This window comes from Columba livia, chromosome Z (assembly GCF_036013475.1).
Source record: "Columba livia isolate bColLiv1 breed racing homer chromosome Z, bColLiv1.pat.W.v2, whole genome shotgun sequence".
In the NCBI taxonomy this organism is placed as follows: Eukaryota; Metazoa; Chordata; class Aves; order Columbiformes; family Columbidae; genus Columba; species Columba livia.
Window position 1 is genome coordinate 37949220 of NC_088642.1, and position 21893 is coordinate 37971112.

Here is a 21893-nt window from a genome sequence, read left to right on the forward strand (position 1 = left end):
GTTGACTGGATGTCAACAATGGTAACAAAAACTGTCTAGAAGACCTCCTGGAAGTATCCATTATTAAGCTACTTGCTTTTTAAGTATGCTTTGTTTTTATTTGATTTGTTTCTTTGGGACCTTTGAGGGCAGAAGAAAAATATTTAAAGTATAAAACTCTTAGAAAACACAGAAGGCTCAAAGCTTGTCAATGTCTAAGCATGCTTGAGATTCTCTCTCAAATATTTGTATCTTTAGGTGTTTGCTCTTAAGAGACAATAACTATCAATTGCTTTTTGAGGAGGCCTAACTGAAAAACTAAATAATTTGCGAAAACAACATAAATCTGTCAGAGCTGGGCATTTTTTGGAAGGTCTACAATTAGAAAGAATTTCTTGTCTGGTCTTCATAAATCTCAGAAAAAGTCTGTCTGGAGCCCAGTGTACAGCATTTCAAGAAAGACTGCCTCCTGCCTCTCACTCTTGGGAACTTTAGTGATACTGATACATATGACCTTCAGAAGTAATGTCAAAGTGTTCATGAAAGAGGCAAAAGAGATTATTGTAAAGACTTAGCTCACAATGGACAAATTAACTTTATGGCTTCATAGCTCCTGGCATTGAAATACAACCTTTGGCTTCAGTGAGCAGTGAATGCTGTCCCATGAAGAAACACTAATGAAGATAAGGTCCATCTGACAAAGAAGAATGTAATTTTATTATGCAAGTCAAGTTTTTGAAAATTAAATTGATTTAATTTCAAAAGCAGGCAGAGACACAACTGAGGGTTATATATTCCCAATAGAAACACAGTGAGGAGCCTTAAGCCTTAAATATGCTAGAACTGTGAAAGCTGAAAAGCGGCAGAATAACAGGACAAACAAAATGAAAATGAAAAGGAACAACTGAAGACCTTTGCATGAGTAATTTGGGGGAAGAAAATCTCTATACATAAATAAAACTATGACCAATGATCCCAGAGGAACTTGGAGAACAGAACATATGTCAAGAATTCACATAACAGCCTTGGTAGTTCAGGAAGCCTGAAATGCAAATCCATTCAAATTCATGAGTATGGCTACCTATAGGTTAAAACAGCAAAGACAATGTTATAGTAAATGCAGGCAGCAATGATACCACCAGAGGAAACATGGACAGTAAGAAAACTGACTACAGAGCTCCGGGGGCAGCCATCAAGGGCATGGGAACCCAGGTAGTGTCCTACTCAAACCTGCCAGTGAGGGAAAAGTGTGTGAGGAGGGCACTGACAATACAGGTCAATAAGGAGCCATGGAGCTAGTGTTGACAACAGGGTTTTGGGTTCAACAAACACAGGACCTGGTTTGCAGACGACCATCCTTGGAAGATAGATCACACCTCACCAAGCAGGGTAAAAATATGTTTGCCAATGGGATGGCTGACCTCATTAGGAAAGCTTTAAACTAGGTGCGACCCAGGAGGGAGAGGGTGACCTGCAGTCCTGAGGCAGTAATGGCCAAGATTGCTGAGCAAAGGGCATGGGCTGGTGTGATGGGAAGTGATAAAAAAGTCAACAAAATGGGCCTTGCTTAGGGTCACCTGCATGTGGGCAAAGAGGTTCATACAAGGCACCTCTGTGGAAAAATCTCCCCAAATCACCTCCAGGAACTCAAAACACTGAGGTGACAGGCTTAAGTGCCTGTATACAACTGCATGCAGCATGGAGAATAAACATCATGAGTTACAGATCTCTGTGCAGTTGCAGGGCTGTGATCTTGTTGGGATCATGGAAGTGTGGTGGGATGGCTGCCAAGACTGAAGCATTGCAATGGAGAGACATGGGCCCTTGGGGAAAGAAAGGCTAGAAAGACGGGGAGAGGGAGTTGCCCTTTATGTGAGAGAGCAGCTGGAGTGCGTGGAGCTCTCTCTGTGGATAGATGAGAGCCAATGGAGAGTTTATCAGTTAGGATTAAAGAGGCAAGGCCTCAGGAAAAGCCAAGAAGCTTGGCTCCAGTGTTGTTGTAATTTTCTGTATTATAACCTTACAAGAGTATCACAACATTAGATTTCAGAATTTAAAATGGAAAAAAAGTATCAGGGATTTTTTTTTTTTTTAAATGAAGAAACAATCATCCTCTGAGAAAATATGCAAATCTTCAACATATAATAATGTTTCAAACAGAAACAACACTTCTTCCTTGGTTTGCTTTAGAATCTTTTATTTTTGTAAATATCAGCACTAAGGTATAAAACTGTCAATGCATATAGTAATCTGTTAGACATTTCCCAATGTTTATGATAGCAGTCTTTCAAATAATTTCCCACAACTGCATTTAGCTTTTCATCTACATATTTTTCAGCAATTTCAATAACAGAGGTGATTTCTGTATATTTTGCTGTCTCCACATTTATTTAACAATAATAAACCTCCCATAATTTATTTCAGCTCTGGAGACACATGTTTTCAAAGAGCAGTATTTCCCTGTGCCTAGAAAAGAATACTCTTTTGTACTATTTGTTTGCATTATTCTACTAAATTCATTCTTTATACTCATAAGTGAGATGACCGACACTTTCAAAAGGTTTAATTTTAAAAACTTTCTTTTTTTAAGCAATAGAATATTTTTACAGTAAAGAATTCTAAAGTTGATTTAAATCTGCTTTCACAGACTCTAAGTGGAGGGATCTTTCTAAGTGGAGCATGATCTTTCTCTTAAGTGAATTTTGGTAAGGACTATGCACTTCTTGAATTAAAGTAAACAATTTTAAAACCTAGAAATAACAGAAGAAAAGACTACTCTTACAGTGATATGTCAAGCAAATTCAGTCAGACCTATGAGTGCTGGTCTGTGAGGACTGAGGAGAGCATATCCTGGTGCTGCATGCCCATGTTGAGTGGACAGAACATGCCCAAGCTCGTCCCACACTCCACAGAAGTCACTGAGATGTCTTGGCTCTGCACTCCCCAGGGTTTCCTGCTCTAGAAGCTTTATTCTACACACAAGAAACAACCCTAGCCCTTACAAGCACCAGTAGTGTCTATTAGCTGCAATGCTTACAATAGAGAATTAATTTGAAATCTACACAGCTTACTGACACCTGTGAATAAAACCAGTTCAGCCAGTGTTTCTTGTTTTGTCTTAACAATGTGAGAGTTTCAGTCAAAAATAAACACAAAATTACCCAACTAGGAGTTACCCTGATCTCAGCAACAAGTAAAGACAACACGTGCCATCAGGAAATGTAGTATTAATAGCATAATCACAATTTCACAGGAATCCCAGAATGAATGCACCAGCTGCCTAATAGAAGTACTTTCTGGCCACTCCGCTATTACAAAGAATAGTAAGACAATAACTTAATTTAAAGAAAGCTTTTTCAACAGCTTCCTTATTTATCATAGATATAGCTTGTGCTGTTGTGCAACTTCAGTACATACCACAGGAGTCACATCAACTCTTAAGGATTAAATCACAAGAGTTGCAGGGATCAGGAAACATTCTTCCAGTAGATGCAATGTTGTACAATGCGCTAGATGTACTATTAATATTTCTAATCTGCTCTAAATCATGTGGTCAGGGAAAACAAGCCAATCTAGGAAAATCTACTACAATTTTTTTATGCTGCTGTAGCAGTATAACATGAAATTATGAAATTAAATACTTTGAATCAATAATTTTTTTTTCCTTTAGTATTTACTTCAGATCTATTCTGTCACATAAGAACGTTGCAACAGTTTCTACACTCAATCAGTAACTGACCAGCAACAAGAACACACTGAACACCTGTAACAGATCTGTTTACCCTAAAACTGTAAATTTTGCTAAAGATTATATTGTATTAAAATCCAGTATGAACCTCCCAAAGCTACACTGGCTCTGTTCCAGCTTGCAATATTAACTGACATAAGAACAACTATTTCACATTTAAACATCTAACACAAAAATCAGCTACAAAAAAAAGTTGCTAAATTGTTAATAACTAATGTTTGTCAGTTGTTTTTTGTTTTTTTTTTTTTTTTTGTTATGGTTGTGGTTGGTTAAGGTTTTTTTTTAATGTAAGGAAATGAGCATATTATTGTTTATCATTTTGTGTATTCATCATTTCCATATTTAAGGGTTTTTTAATATATAGCAATAAGTAGTGTTTCATCAAAGATATCAAGGACGAAAACACGAGAATCCCCCAAATACACACTCTGAACTACACTTAATAAAGATGCACAAGTCTGCAGAAACAAAAATAATTGTGGAAACTGAACTTAAGGGGAAGCAGCTACTGATCCAATCAAATGAGATTCAAAGTGTAGTGAGATATCACACTTGAAATCAGCACAGCATTGTAGGCTCAGGGTTGTACATGCTCTGTGAGTGTTATATTGGAATGCTGTTGCAAATTTACACCATTTTTTCTCACTATCACACATCCAAAAGATTTCAGAGGGCTGTCCATTTAATTATGGAAAAGCTATCTAGTAAGTTTTTATCCTATATTTTGCCCCAATGACCCCAACACACCCAGCAAGCCCTAATGCCCCAGTTCTGCAAAGGACCATGCTCTGCATTCCCAGCACACACTTCTTTAAAAAAACAAAACAGAACAAAAAACCACACACACACACAAAAAAAAAACCCATACAAAACAAAACCAAAAACAAACAAACAAACATAACCCCATACACTCGCCAATCCAGAAGAAACTATTGAAATCAATCTGTCCATAGTCCCTGTTGCTGAAGGATGCCTTATCAGAGAGGCACTGGACTAGTTCAGTTTGCTGATTTATTCTCTCTCAGTTTGCTTTCTCTCACCATACATTAAAGAAACAGAAGAATTAAGAAGTGGAAAAAAAAAAAAGAAGGCAAAAAACTATCATCCAGATGAATAACATCAACTAGACTGCCTGACACCTGAGGTCTCCATGCCCAAGCACAATCAATCAGGCTGTGTTTGTGGAAATCGTTGGTCCAGAAAGAAGCAGCAACACATGACTAGATGGGTAAGAGCTAGAACAAACAAGATAAATCATTAATTTCTGACTGAGACAGGATTCAGACACTGGTGGCCACAACAGGGCAGCACAATCCAGCCTAGGGACCAAGTGGCAGCCAAGGCTCAGTGATTGGACCCTCTGCAACACAACTCTCCCAACTGCTTCCCTGATGCCCAAGCAGAAGCGGTGCTAACAGAGGGTTCCCCAGAACAGCTCCTAAGCCAGCACCTCGTGAAAATTAAGTATGAATTACAAGAAGACAAATACTAAATGGAAGCCTGAAAGAGAAGGTCAAGGAAAACCACAAGAGAAAGAAGTGTCTTAAAAACAGCTTGTGTTTGCTATCTATCTAAAGAAATAATAATTTAGTTAATCAGAACCACATCAAAATATTGCAGCTGCTGACAGCCAAAACATTCTGATTTCAATGAGAAAGCTTGGTTTTTCAGGAATGGAGAATGATCTGAGCTATAACAGTAAGATGGGATAAAAAACCCACACTAAGATCATGACACTCTTATATTTTCCATGTTACATATTTTCTACATTACATATTACGTATTCCCATGTAAAGTAGTTACCTGGGGATAAAGCAAGTACCCAAATCAAAGTTATATGTAGAAAAGCAGCTAAGGAAGTAGACAAAGTGAACAGAGTATGTATTTACATTTTTAAGCAAATATGAACATCAGTAAAAGAAATAAAAATTGAAGCTAAAATGTTCTATGTATAACTTCTATTATGCAACATTATTTTGTTGTTATACTCACATATCATCTACTGCCCCAAATTTTAGACAAATTTAGAAAGAAACAGTCTTTCAGCACTAAAAGCTACTATATTGCACTGCAAATTATAGCACAACAGAACCAAGGACAATAACTGTCATTTTAAGTTTTTGTGTCACTGCCTCAAGATAGATCTTGGAATTATATACTGTCATCCAGTTAATTTTCTCTAAAGAAAATTAAAAAATCTTAGAAAGGCACATAAGAACAATTACTAACAACAGATTTCAACACATCATAGAACAAAGACTCTTATCTAAAAATCCATGTTGTTTGGACACATCATTAACCAAAAATCTTCACAATATCTCAGTGTACAAATGAATTATTTTCCTCTTTTGCTTAAGCTTGACAAAGGTCACATCCCTTATACTAACTTGCAAGAACTGATGCTGATGCCACTGCAGCAACCATAACGGGTCACAGGATGTAAATAGTCTGCAACTACAATGTAGATGAGACAGAGTTGCAACCCACTACTACTATTAACAGTTCATTTGCACAATTATACACTTCAAATATGTCCACCAAAGGAGTAACAGAAGACCTTAAAAAGTTTACCATTTATATTAAAAAAAGGACTATCCTTTATCTTATGATTTTTGAGAGTATCACCAAGTACACATAATGACAATTAGCCTGTCTTACTTCAAATACTAAATGAGCTTTTATATTGTAATCAACTTGTTCAAAACAAAAACATCACCCTGTTTCACTGTAAGAGTTCTAGCAGGTTTGAAAAAGGCACTAATAAATAGACAAAATTAACACAAGTCAGTCATACCTTTAGCCACAGCTTCTTTATACTTTTCTTTGGCAGAATTTACTTCCTTTATTAGTTGTCTATAGCTAGATTTTAGTTTTTCTAGTTCTGTCTTTGTGACCTTTAAGAAAACAGAAATATTAAAAGTATTTAAAATACTTCTCAACATATAAAAAAACATCATACCATTAGTGAAAGATAATTAATAGGATTTATTTTCCAAAGTAAGGATGTTACCACTTTCCATTGGCTTGAGACAATCTTAATAAGATATTACATGGTGTCACAAAATCAAAATCAATAAATGTGTGGAATGAAATAAGAGGCTTGAAAAGCAACTAGAAAAAGTAACTGCGCACGAATCAACCTGCTGTATGACTTAAATCCCTAAAAAGGAAAATAAAGTTGTCTCTTCTATCCCCAACATTTATTCATTGTGACAAAATCAGTGCACTGTTCAGAAATAGACACAAATCATGAACTTGCAAAAAAAAGCTAACAACGAATGGGCCACTACAATATTAAAAAGGTGGCATGTCAAGAAAAGTTAGAGCTCTGACAAAAAAAGAAAAATACACTCACAATGGGGAATCGTGGAAGAGGAACTTAATATAATCAACGTGCTCCCCTCACTGAATGAGCAGAAAAAAAAGTCTATTATAAAGAATAACTGCTCCACTTGCAGCTGGCATGAAGAAGGCTGGAGTTCACAGCCCCCCTTTTTCATGAGACAAGGACCAGATACCACTATTTTCACCATCAATAACATCTCAAAACTTAAATGAAATTCCTGAAAGAACCAACAAGGTCCTATCTACAGTTTCTATTCCTGGGCCAACTGTGAAAAGATTTAATTTAAAGGCAGGAACTTTTCCCGCATCAATCTCAAATTCTCATCTCTTAGTATAACTTACAGTGTGTAGAAATAACAACTGTTGTTATTATACACTAATAGGGGTGATCCGGGAAAAAAATAACTTTATGACAAACTTGTATTATAAATACAAGATAAGAAATGGAGAAAAAGATGAAATTAGGAAGAAGTAAACACAACTGAGACATAAGTAATAAGGAACTACTTCTCCTACAGAACACTGGAAAATTAAAGGTAGGCCATTAGCATTACAAAATCTTTGCAATAAATACAAAATATATTTTAGTGACTCTTAGACGGTGTTCTACCAACAGACAAAAACAACACCAAGAGCACCTTTCCTGCCAAATAACATATAAGGAAATAAGTTGGTCAAGTGTTTCCCCAAACACATTTATAAGACCACAAAACTAGCATAGTTGCATGGCCATTAAAATGAATATGGTCTGTAATTAATCATTTAGGGAGTGCTCAGTACGTGTGACTTTTTTTTAAAAAAGCCTATTTTTAAAAGACAGTTTTATTAGAGATTTTATTACAATGAACTTATTAACAGAAAAAAACATGTTTTGCACAGTCTCTTTTAAAAGTATACCTGAACTTCCAGCAGTCTTGTGTCATCCCACCTTTCTCACATGTCTTTCTTTTCGCATCTCTCTAATTGTCTATATATTTAACTTCTATTATTTCTAATGTATGCAGTTTTCCCTCTTCTTCCATCCTGACTAATTTGAGATGTACCAATCCATAAGTGGCTATGAGTAATTACTTGGCTTGGAAATTTATCAGATAAGACAGCCTACCGAGTACACATCAAATAGCATGTACTCTCCATAGTCAATACCTGGGGAAGACGCCCAGATCCTAGCATACTATCGAAGTATTGCTATTACAGCCAAACTTGATATATGTTTAGTACTAGTTTGAAGTTCTTCTCATAACCAGCCAAAGAAGCTTACTCATCAGTACATGACATTTGTACTGTTCTACTCAGATGTTATATTTTTATTACACTACTCCAATTCTCAAATTCTCTGCTGGAAGAAAGAAGAAACAGTGCTTTTCCTTCTCTCAGTGGACCTTTCAGATTATCAAGATGATTTTTGACAGTTGCAGTTAAACTTCCCCCAGAGCACCTGAATGAAACTGTAATTTCTGTCAGCTTTACTGACTAGAAATAGTGCTTTCAACATAAACAGGACAACTGACATATAATAGAAAAAGCCCTGAAGAGCTCCACTTGCAGCCTTAATGTTTGGTTTACACTTGATTTATATTTTAGAATAGGGACTAGAATCCTTTCACCACCCAAAACAGTATGGACTGTCAAGTGCATCCATCAACAGAAGTCTTCAGTGCCCTGGTCCCAGGGATGTCTGGAGTGGAATGAGAACAGGAGGAGAGATAGAATAGAGACATGTCACACAGAATCATCCTCTACTGCAACAACAGCATTTTCAGTGGTATCTGTCCATAGAAATTCATATAAAACAAAGTTTTCCATCTCTCCCTTGTCAGCTAGCAGAGAAGAGAACATGTGGGAGAAATAAAGAACTTAAACTAGATATTCTGTGTATCACAAATCCCTACTTTCACCATAGCACTAACAAAACCAGAGGAACTAAAAAAATCCACCCTCAATATATCACTTTTTAAACATATAACATCATAATAAATTTATAAAGCACAGTTAAATAAAATACCTTATACATCTCAGCTTCAATTTGTTGATGAACACCTACATAACTCTTCTTAACTTGCTGCTTATCTTTGATCATCATTGTAAGCCTATGCAAAGGCCCAGAATTAAGATCCTCTGCATGTGTCTTCATTATTTTGCTCAGCTGTTCTGTTTGCTGTACCACAAGTAACCAAGACTGTAAACAAAAAAAAAAAAGAAAGAAAGAAAAGCACTTACTTATTCCAGCTTACAAATTTACAAATAGTCAAATGATGAACATGGTCTGTGGGAAAAGATGCATCCCTGTTTAAAACAATTCATTTAAAAAGGAATTTTAAACTTACCCAAATTCACTTGAGATCTTGTCAAGTAAAGTTCTTCCTGCTACAGCAAAATCGTGCCCCGAACTTACTCATTCAATCATAAAAAACACCAGAAACAAAAATACAGTTTTGTATGGTCACCCTTCATCACTGTCCTAGCACTTCTGAACACTGATTAAAACTTTACAGCGTTTTTTGGAATAATACATCCCCAACACCTCAACAAGTAAATTTCTCTGCCCTTTTTTCTTCTGTTTCCCAGCCACAGCCACTCTGCTCAAGCTGACTTCTCTGTCCTTGTTGAAATAACTCCCAGTTATATGCATTTGAGTGCTTGCTGTTTAAGAGGATACTATTTGTTAGCTGCTACACACAACTGACAGCATCAGAGTCAGGCCAACAGCATCGAAGCATAAGGTGCTAACAGGTTAAGAGAAACAAGCAGTTTATCATCCATCATAGTAACCCAATGTCCTTGTGTACCATAACTTCCTTGGCCATTCTGCCACTCAGTTTCCAGGATTGCTTAATGTGCTGTGAGTGGCTTAGAATTTTGATTACGAACTATAAGGTGAGCAGAGAGATTGCAATGCAACACAGATACAAACATGAAATTAAAGTTCAGTTCAAATAAAAGCATTTGTTACCCTAAAGACCCCTGTCACACTTTGTTGATGGAAACAGTATTGATAAAAGTATTGATAACTCCTTGATCTCAAATGCTATGCTATATGTAAAATTTCAGAATGACTACATGCCATATAATTATCAGGTTTTGAAGGCAGCTATTATACTAGTTTTGCTCGCATTTATCTTACTCTTACTGAAGACAGAAATCCACTTAGAAAATTAATTTGTTTGGTCCTTTGGGGTTTCCTTACATCTCATATATAAACATAGATACATATTAATATATCTCCACATGACAATGCTACAATGCAAACTGGATTCTAGAGAAGGAAGCAAATGACAGTTAATTCCTCTATATATTAAACCATGTTTAATATTTCCTTTAGCTTGTAAACATCCCCCAGACTGGCACAGAGGATCTCAGACTGCTTGAAGTGTGGTGTTGTAAGAGGTCATGGCCTAAAGTTTTGCAGCTATAGCTGAAAACTATTTCATCTCTCCATTACAAATATTGCAAAGCTGCATAGGATAAAAACATCATTAAACATCTGTCTGAGAGGAGTGGGTCTTGTGGTTATAGAAGAATTCATTAAGAGCACACTCAGAGGTGAAAATGTAGTCAGAGTTTTTAATTTTCTTTACAGCTGATTTATGACTGATGAGACAAGTACTGTTTGAATAAACCCTGAATTTCACAACAGAAGTATTTTTCAACAGGTATTCTAAAGAAATACTTAGCTTACAATTCACCAAATGAACCTGAATAAGTCAGAAACACAGTGAAAAATTCCCTTTCCATTTAAAAAAATCATTTGCACATTTTCTTGTTCTTTACATCCCTCTTTCCATACTGAGAAAACATTGGTTAAAGAGGATTTCTGTGTTTTGTATGATTATATTTCATTATTTTAAAATTTGAAAAGCTACAGTGAAAAGCTATACTTGAGGAAAGGCTTCAAATACTGAGATTTATATGGGACACAAAAGCAGCTGGGTGGGGATTGCAGAGAAGGCAAAACATTTCTTTTCACAGAAAATGATCACAATCCATCAAAAGCAATAAAATATAATATTGTTTGGTTTAATAGTCTTTTTTAGAAATATATGCACACAAAAGAGCTGTTGGGAAGCGCTTAAAAATACTGTTTTTCTAGCATTAGCAGCTGCTGCCACTACACCTTCCAGCAAGTTTGCTTCCTCTGCATACAAAAAAATAGGACAGACTTTCCCAAACACTATTTCTCTCAAAGGGCTCACTCTTGCTGTACACTTAAAATAAAAGATTAGACAGCTTGGTATTTGGTTTTGATGATACACAATACCAAAAATTTAATATACAAGTATTTTAAGTCTTGAGAGGTGTGAGATACTAGATTTATGTCCCATAATATTTGTGTCATAGTTTGATTGTGTACAATGTCAGGGTGAAAAAGTACCAGAAAGAGTAAACTAGAATGAGATGAGTAAATTAATCAATAATTCAGACATTTTAACTGCTAAAACCAATAAGAAACATGCCGCTACACAACTGTAAAATCCAAGGTGACAGTGAAATTTCAAGGCAAGCCCATACAAAAGATCTGTCAGTAGCATACGGATATTTTTGCAGATGCAGAGATCAGCGATGGGGCTTGAGAGAAAAATGGCACATCCTTAAGAGGGGGGGGGGGAAAAAAAAGAACAAAAATAATCGTGAAAGAAAGAACATCTTGAGTGCCTATATCCAAAACGAGATTTCAAACTGTAAGATACATGCCCTTTTACAACCCGAAAGGACATGGCTTAAATCAGATCATCAGCTTTTTAAAATTTGTTTGCGCACAGGAAGTGTCCATGTCAGTGACATGAACCATCCTAGACTGAATTAGCTACATGAAGGCAAAAGATTACTTATACTTTAAAATACTAAATATTCTAATGCCTATGCTCCTTTGCTGTTCTAGCCCTAATCCACTCTGTTTCATTGCCTAAAATAATTGTAATACAATTTAGCTAGCATATAAGAGCTGTTCCACAGGTGCAGCAATAGCGAGAATTACTAGTCATAGCACCAATAATTCTATACAAAACTTTAGGATCCAACAATAGAAAGCTTGAAGAAGAATACCTGACTTCTGCCAATCTTAGTCTAATGACAATGCTTTAACGTTTATTTAGCAAAATCATCACAACTGAAATAGCAAGATCTATAACAAACTGTGTACAAGAAACGTAAGCGGGTGAAAAGCATTTCAAATACACCACCAAAACATATAGATGGAGGGAAAAAAAAAAAAAAGATTGTATGTCAGTTTACAAGAGAATAATTATTTTGGGGGACGGAAGAAACAACCAAATTTGTTACAGATAAACACTGTGTGGTGCTGCTTTTGGGACACCTGAAGCAGGCAGCTATAGCAGTGCAGCTTTCAAGCCACACACACCCTCCACATACTTTAATCCAGCATAAATCTAGACTGCTGCAAAAGGAACAGTCATATTCCTTAAAGCTATGCCATAGCTAGTATTCAAGCAGCCACCCCATAAGCCCACTACATAAAAACAAACTTGTCCAAAATTTAACTTGACCCAGAAAGGGTGTTTTCATGCAGGAAGGGGAACAGCATCCAGTCCAGACTGAAAGGACTGTGCAACTATTGCAACAGCAGAAGTGCAAAAAATTGAATAAACCGTTAAAACAGAATAGTTTTCTCTAGTTAGGAAGGAATCCAAGTCAGGAGTGAAGCTTACAAACAGGTGAAATAGGGAAGTTTGCTTCATCTGTACCTTTACTGGACTTGCTCTAAATCTGAAAACCAATGATGTGGGGGAAGGACAGCTTTGCCTTCAAGAAAAGCCAACACAGTTATTTTAAATGGATACAAAATGACTTCACAATTATGAGAAACGTCCTGAATTAATGTTTTGTTTTTACAACGCATGCTGCAGTGTGAATAACAGCTGGAATGCCAGGCTTTGCCTCAGTTTCCTGGCATTTTTCTATTTCTGTCACAAATTCTATACAACATAAACAATAGTTCCTATTTTACTGTCTTAAAAGAAAAGCTTACTACAGCATACTCTACTTTCAAAACACTAAACAAAGTAGCAGGTTCAACCCACGAACCTAACACGCTGAATATCAGAATTCAGGACTGATTCTAGTTCAGCTATTTTTTCCATAGCAACACTGGAGCTCAACTTCTGCATATTCCACTGAGGAACTAAAAGGAGTCCATTCTAAATACTCTGGCAACATTAACTGTCAATAAGCTGAATGAAAAGGAATCCAATTCAAACTAAAACAAACAAAAATAAATCCAGCACCGTTATTTCCAAAGATATTCCAAATTCAAAATACTTCAGTCTTACCTTCGACACATTGCTGATGTAATCCAATTGACAAGTGCTCTCTTTATCTACTTGATTACAAAGATTCTGTAAAGTGGAGGCATACTCCTTATCACTTTTTACTCGCATTGCCATAAATTTCTTCACGGTTTCCAGCAGCCGTAGTTCCCAGTCTTGCAGTTTTAATAAAGCATCATGAGAATACTTCAGGTCACCTCCAAACCCCATTTTTTAAGGCACTATATACCACACAGGGGAAAATACAGGCTCTTCACCACATCTGAAAGCAGAAAAAGATTATTGAGAGACATATTGAAAGTAAAACTTACTGTGTGACAAAAAGCAACTATTCACAGAATCACAGAATGTTAGGGATTGGAAGAGACCTCAAAAGATCATCCAGTCCAATCCCCCTGCCAGAGCAGGAACACCTAGATGAGGCTACACAGGAATGTGTCCAGGCAGGTCTTGAATGCCTCCAAAGTAGGAGACTCCACAACCTCCCTAGGCAGCCTGTTCCAGTGTTCTGTCACCCTCACCATGAAGAAGTTTCTTCTCAAATTTAAGTGGAACCTCTTGTATTCCAGTTTGAACCCATTACCCCTTGTCCTACTGTTGGTTGTGACTGAGAAGAGCCTGGCTCCCTCCTTGTGACACTCACCCTTTATATATTTGTAAACATCAATAAGGTCACCCCTCAGTCTCCTCCAAACTAAAGAGCCCCAGCTCCTCAGCCTTTGTTCATAAGGGAGATGCTCCACTCCCTTCATCATCTTCGTTGCCCCACACTGGATTCTCTCCAGCAGTTCCCTGTCCTTCTTGAACTGAGGGGCCCAGAACTGGACACAATATTCCAGATGCAGTCTCACGAGGGCAGAGTAGAGGGGAAGGAGAACCTCTCTCGGCCTACCAACCACCCCCCTTCTAATACACCCCAGGATGCCATTGGCCTTCCTGGCCACAAGGATACAGTGCTGGCTCATTATCATAGTTCATGCCTAAATCCTGAACCAACCATAAGACAAAACACATACATATACCTCCTCAAAATCGACAGAAAGGAGGGTGATTGCACTGTTTCAAACACCTGTCTATGACTGGAAGAGATCTCAGGCTCAGAACTGTCCTCCAGTTTCGATCTGCAAAATGTACCTAACTTACAGTACAGTTATGAAGGAACATATACAAGCATATAAGACAGATACTAAAAACCAATCCACACATTTATTCAAGTAAGTATAGCTGACAGTATCTTCAGGTTATAAATGACAACTACACTGTTCCACTCCTTGTTTCTGGTGTTTATTGTACTAAGAGCACAGAAAAATCCAAATAAAACATCAGCTCTCAGGCACTGCAGCTGTGGAAAATGGTTAACTAGTTAGAAGCTAGTTTGCTCCTAAACACTGTGTTAGCAGGCCATTAAACCTGCAGATTCAGACTCCCAAAAATCAGACAATATCTCAAACCAGGTACCCATGCAACCATCCATTGCTCCCCTGCAACACACATTAGGCCAGAGTCCTTCAATTCACATGACAGTCCAGTCTTACTGTACCAAATGGACACTATTTAATAAACAGATAAGAAATGCTGCCTCATGAAGTCCTGTAACATAACTGCAGGTCAAAGACACCTATCTGAGCTAGCTCTAGAACACCTGCATCTGATAAACATGCAGCACATGATGGAAAATCTGAACCCACACATACAAGTAATTTCCAAAGACTTGCATAGATTCTGTAATGTGGGCTGTACCCTCTTTTCTGTGTATACACCGAAAACGTGTTCCTATAGTAATCAGCTTCAAACTAGGTAAGATAAACTTACATAAACTGAAATTATAGCCCTGTACTGCAGTGCAGACACAGTCTGCGTACTCCTTATTTGTTAATTCCTGTACACCAGGAAAGTCTTAGCTCTTTCAAACACAGAAGTACCAATTTCTTCATAGGCTTTAAACTGCCGCTTAAATTAGCAGTGTTAACAGTCCAAGAGGCGAAGCAGGACTAATAATCTTATTTTACACAAAGAACTGGGACACATAAACTAATGTCAACATTGTACCAGCTAATACTGGTATGTACAAGGCTTAAAGACAGACTTTTCAGAGTGCCTAGCACTTTTAGCATATTAAGTACTCAAGAAAAAAGAGATCTATTGGCTTCAGTTACCACATAAAACTTCAGAAGATTGTGCAAACTGGAACCTAGAGTGATCTCCAGGGCAGCCTGACTCCCAGGACCATTCCTCTCTTTCTGCTTTACCTACCATTTGTTTACAATAACCATATACTCAGAATATTATCTATACATTTATCTGATGTGAAATGTGTCAAATACAAACCAGCTCCCATACCTTAAATAATTTTCCTCAAGAAATGATCTTCAGTACTCTTTATGTCAGCAGCTACTTCTGATTTTCAGTTTCTGAAACACACACTTATTTTCTGGGAACTCTGTGAAAGAAAAACAGATTGAACAATTTCTTAAATTATTTCAGCATTTTCAAATACATCACAAAAGTTCAACTTAGGTAAATTGCTTTGCTTTTTCAGATTATTACCAGAAGACAGATTTTTTTTATTATTAGAAAGAGACAAAAGTTCAAGAAAACCAAAACAAGACTTTTCAAATGACTGTAAGTAGTAGTATGCTGTCACTTCATACACACAATTTTGAGGGAAGAAATAATTTTGTCTCAACACATACAACAAATGTAACCAAAGATTACTTTTAAGTTATTGGAATTTCTTATGACACAGTGTATTGTAGTCAGAAAACTAGATCATTTCACGTATTTCTGAACTTTGCCCTTGAAAAAAACAATAAGAAAAATGAAAGCATGGAAGACCAAAAGCCAGTATAAGAAAGACAAATTCAGTAGTGGTATTTTCACTAGACTGTAAGAAAACAAGTGGCAACATAAGAAAGAGACCAATCAAGGCACAGAAATGTCCTATATGGCTCTAATTACTCCAATAACTAGAATAGTAAGAGGTCAGAAAGTTAAGATAACTGCATCACTAAAATTCCAGGTTGGCAACTCAGGATTGCCATCGAAGTGAAGCAAGCTGCAACAGAAGCCTGTATCTTTGAGGTTTTATATTAAGAAAAAAACATATAAAACATAAAAAAAAAAAAAAATAGTAAGAAACAGGCTTACAAGTGAAACGTATAAGCTACATCTGGACCAATACTAAGTGCTCACTCTCAATCTCATGCCAGAATGTGTCATCTACATTTAAAACTTTACATGGGACACTCAATATTGGTTTAGCAATGGCCTTGTAAGAAAAGACACATTAAGCAAAACTGAAAGACACTGTGTAAGAGTAGAGAAAAAAGAACTATTTTGCAGATCTCCATTATTTAAAACAAACCACTAATCATGGACAAATTTGTAAAATCTTATGAAGGCAGAGTTTCAGTTCATATTCAAGCAGACATTATTAAGTATTTCTTTCTGGTTACTTAGTGACATTCTAGAAACAAAGTGTTGCCTAATATGAATACAAAGCTTCAATTCTCCATTACCAAAAATAGAAAAGACTGTACATGATGCTTACATTCAGTCACTGCAAAGAAAGAGCAGCTATGCAAGCACATAGGAAAGGAGAAAAAATGCATCATTAATAACAGATTAAAAAAAATACTTGTTGCAAAATTGGAAAGTCTTCACCAGCAAAAAAAATTACAAGTAATAGCAAAATATTACAGTAAATTTGGCTCCAGTCTTCCCATCACAAATACAAACCAGCTGGAAACACCACAAGATCACTGGACAGGAACATTATTTTTAACTCCTTTCCTGGTTCAAATGGGACTAGTGAAAGTAAAACATATGCCACCATCAGCACCTGGGCACATTCAGATTTCAAGCAGATGTTAAAGAACTACCCATGGTAAAACAAACCCTTTCCTAAAATTCCATTTATTACTTTAAAAAACAGACAGGAGCCACTTAAACACAAGCAAGCAGCATCTTCTGCTCTCTGCACACGGAAAAAGCACACCTTTTTTAAAAAACTACTCTATCACATATGTTAGAATGGAGAATTTTGTCAATATAAAAATAAAATGCAAACCTAAATTTTCTTCAGAATTCCAAATACTATTTACTTTTTATCTATGTTAATATTTTCATCTGCATACAGGTCATCACTAGAATTTAAAACTGGTAAAACAAGTACTGGTCTAATGGGTAGGCTACCTAGGTAGTACACGGAAGTATAATGAAAACTTGCCAGTCAACTACACAGCCATCTGTAAGACAGCAATAAAATCTGACAAAATTCCTGTTACTATTTCTGAGTTCAAATGTAGTAGAATCTGATAGTTGCAGACAGCTTGCTACCTCAATGCAATAAGTCACTAGATAATGAAGAAATAAAAGACAGTACTAAAAGAAGATAAGGGCAAAGCAGAAAACCTAGATGATCTGTTGTTTCCTGAAATTATTACCAAGACAGTCAGATCCAACCCCACACCAGATCCTCTTTAGACTGGTGATATATAACGCATTCTCTTAAAATTAAGCATCAGGCGAGCATTAAAAAATATCACATTAACAGTAAGAATTCACCAGAGCCAGGCACCATTCAGCTGAAGTGTTAAAGCATCTAATATGAAATCGTCAAACTATTAATTCTGCAAAAACCTAGGCTTAAGGTGACCTAAGTAAAGAGGAATATAGAGTGGAAAATACATAATCTTTTTCCAGAGCTTGACAAGGCAATCAAGAGAAGCACAAGACAGTCTGACTTCCATATCGTGTAAGGTGGATAAAACCATGCTGAAGAATTTGTAGACTGGAATAATAAGGAGAAGAAAAAAAACAAACAAACACTGCTTTTGTAGAGGAAAATCATGCTTCTCAATTTGAAGAGTTCTTTTAAGGTATTAAGGATCCTGTGTGTAAAGGTGTTGGAAGTGACAATGAAAAAAAGACTTCTAAAAAGTTCCTGCTGATGTCTCTCATAGGAAGCTGTTACAGCAGTGAAGACCTGGCAGGGTAAGATTTAAGAAGCAAAGATGCACAGAGGAGAGAGTCAGAAGCCTCACTTGAGTATCTGTCATTTCAGGTATCACCTGTGCTTGTTTGCAAATTATACAAAACTATTATGAGCAATTAAAACTAACATGTCATCAAAAATTGGCAGTAGAACCCCAGAATATTGAGCAAGAAGAATATAAAACAGTAGATGAAGTCACATGTCAGTAAATGCAATATAACACACTGGGAGAGAGAACTCTACATTATATAACACCACTACCAGAAAAATGTCTGGTAGTCACTGAACATACATCTCCAAAAATATTTTTTCAGTGCTTTGAAGTGCTCAGGTTAGGAAACATACAGAATATCAGACTTTTTTAATGAAGGGAAGAGAGAATATAACATATTCTTTCCCTGCTGATATATCCATGGTGTTCCTGTACCTTCAAATTATTCTATCTCATGAGGAACATAAAGGACCAAAAAGATATAGGTAATATCGATCAGAATATGGAGCAGTTTCTGCACAAAGAAAGTAAAAAGATTTTTTTAGCTCACAAAACAGATAAGTATGATGGGGTGCCAGATCAAAGTACAAAAAAAAAAAATCATGATAGCACAAAGTGATATGGCATGTCAGACAGCTGAAGTGTTTCCCAGAAGAACATGGAAATACCAAATGCAATTTTTAAAAGTTGCTCTTAAGGACTTCTTTGCCTAATAAATAATTAAATGACAGAATTCAATGCGTAAAGACACTTTTGAGACCAAGAAACAAACAGGTTCAAAAATTATTATAAAAACTCATGAAAAAAACATCAGTTGAACAGCAGAACTTTGATCTCAAGATGTCTCTAAACTGCAAAAACAGAACAGGAACTATTATTCTATGTTTGTGCCAACAGCTCCTTCTTATCTGCCAGTAGCAAGTACTCAGTTAGAGGAACCTGATCGCATACAAGCATCCTCGCACAGTGCACTCTCACTCTCTAAACCCTGCAGCTGTATGAAGACCACAGTTTCACCTAACAGCTCTTGCAGCTGTGATCTTATTAAAAACATAAGCAAAAAAGAAGGAGTGTGCTCCATCAAAGACTAGGATTTACCCTTGTCAGTAGTATTAAAAACAAAACAAAACAAAACAAAACAGAAAACAACTCTTAGACCCTTTGCCTACAATTACAAGACACACTTCCTGCTTTGGATGTATAGAGATTTCATTTACCTGTTGGAATTCTTTTCACACGTGCAAATGGTAGTAATAGACATGATGGAAGTAAGCCACTAACAATCTTGTAGGTGTAAGGCTTGTAATATAAAGACATGGTCTAATTATTTTCCCCTCCACCAAAGAACCGCATTATACTCACCTATAGCAAAAAGATTTTTGTCAAGACTTGTTTTTCTCAGGCTCTCTGATCCAGTATTCCCCTGCCCTCAGTACAAGGAAGAAGTTTCTCCATGACCAAATCTTACCTTCCTCACCCCATCACTGAGTAACAGAGAGACTAGGCAGTTCTTTGCAACCTGAATATCCTATTTTTTTACTAAGAAATCCTAATTCTTTCAATCTTTCATTTTAAATGTTTTTCTAGACCACTTCTTTCCTCTGAACACCCTCCAATTGGTACCCATCTAAAAGAGTTCAGAGCACAAAACAGTGGGGTGCTGTAGGACTCACCAACTCTGAGAAGAACAAAGATACTGCTTCAAATTACTTTTGCTCCTGCCCAAGTGCTTTAACCTCTTCTCAACAGTATGATGCTGTGTCTTTTGTTAGTTTGTGATCCAAAAACGCCAGTTGCTTTTCCATGGAACTGCACCTTACTCTGTTTCTTTGCCCATTGTGCAAAGAATGGGCATACATTGTCCAGCATACAGTCAGTACACTGCTTTCATACTCACTGACACCCGGCTTTGTTCCAGATGACATCTCCCAGCTGCCAAGATTATTCTAAATAGTCATCTCATTTTCCACCACACTTGCAGTTGTTCCCAGCTCCCCTTGGCCTGAAAACTTCCTTCACATGCCTTTTATCATCTCAGGCCTCCTGTGAAAAATGTGCAACAGGAAGAGCTGCCATTTGCCACTGAACCGTGCACTAAGGGCTCTTCATATGTTTCCAGAAGCACTGTATTACCTCTTGAGATTTAAGGACAGCCATAGAAAACCAGAAACCCACAGGATGTGAAATACTCTTAAAAGTCTAGAGGCAGTTTAATTTTATCCCATGGCCCAACATCAGCCAGAATTTCTTGCTGCAGCCAAAACAATTAGATATAAAACCTGCCATTAGTATATAATACATGACAATACTGGTCTCCTCAGGAGAAACATAATCTAGTCCTAAGTATTTATTGCTCTTTGAAAAGAAATTCAAAGAGCAATCAAGGTGTTGCTTCTTCTTTCCTCCTTCATTAAACTAATTATATCCATACAGTTTATTAAACCCTCTACTTAGTTAACTCACCGTTCATTCAGTCTTCTTGAGGTCACTTATCTCCTTGGCACCACTCTATCACATTTAATGCAGTTTAATTGCACAGTATTCCATAAAGAACACCGGACCACGATGAACACAAGCCCATAGAGAGTCCTGCCTGTTCCCAACAGCTGATATTCCAGACTATTGCACTGCAGGAAATATAACATACTGTGTGGTTCAGTGAAAGGTGTTGCGCCAAGTTGCTGTTCCTGAGCTGAATGACTTTTCCTTTGCATGCTCTGTATCCTAAAAGATACTCAGTGGGATAACTCTCTCTGTTAAATGGGATACAGTTACTCTTACTATGAAGGTAGTCAACAGAAAGACAACTGAACCATGCATTTGCACCTTCTTAAATGCTTGAAGTGCATAACAAATTTTAATACGTACCTTTTACAAATATACACCAGGCCTAACTTTTCAAGATACATGAAGAAACATATTCTATCTTTTTATATCCAGTCAGTTTTGTTTGGGTAACATCAGCCTTCCCAGTCATAAACAACACTCCTCCTCACAGGTATTATTATCATTTGAAAATGTATAAATTAACCAGGCTTTAATTAATCAATGTTATAACATTAAAAGTTGTGCATGTTTAGCCTCCCAGGTCTCTGGAAAAATGGTCCTGAAGTGCACATGAGCAAAAAAAAATGTATGCTTGAACTCTTCCCATGGAAATCTATTTGCATACATAAGATTCAGCCTAACTGATCTTTATTGCAACAGATTTCTTTTACTCCCGTCTTTCATTCTGTATATCAAAAGTATTCTTTCCAGGAATGATACCAAACAGTTCACTTCTTATTTACAAGGCAAATGTTCTTCAAGACATAGCATGATTCAAGGATATTACTCAGAAGAAAAAAAAAAAAAAAGTACAGTAACAATGTTTGTATTGCAGGCAAGGGTTACGCAGGTCCCTCAGAATTCTTGCCTTACTGCACTCTGAGACAGTTGAAGAGAATTTGACCGCATCTTTAAACCTGAAATCACAACTTAATCTGCAAAATTCTGTAGAGGGACACAAACCACCCTGTTTTAACAGTCAAATGTTAACAACCATCTGCT

At 36.7% G+C, this 21893-nt stretch overlaps 1 protein-coding gene across 6 annotated transcripts in view; it reads right to left on the minus strand.

Annotated features, from left to right (window-relative positions):
* The window catches only part of FER (FER tyrosine kinase), a 167453-nt gene that overhangs the window by 140240 nt on the left and 5320 nt on the right, over window positions 1–21893 (minus strand). For 4 of the 6 annotated variants that reach the window (XR_010469109.1, XM_065046652.1, XM_065046654.1 and 1 more), the window contains exons 2-5: window positions 15697–15796; window positions 13360–13618; window positions 9078–9251; window positions 6522–6621 (exon numbers count right to left, since the gene is read on the minus strand). Coding sequence is in view for 5 of the 6 variants with exons in the window: in XM_065046652.1 (XP_064902724.1) it covers window positions 6522–6621; window positions 9078–9251; window positions 13360–13566 (481 nt within the window). In the remaining variant the exon portion in view is untranslated. Of the gene's footprint in view, window positions 1–6521; window positions 6622–9077; window positions 9252–13359; window positions 13619–15696; window positions 15797–19706; window positions 19978–20017; window positions 20041–21893 lie in introns of those variants that run through there. The other 2 variants (XM_021292553.2, XM_065046653.1) reach the window with 2 other exon arrangements.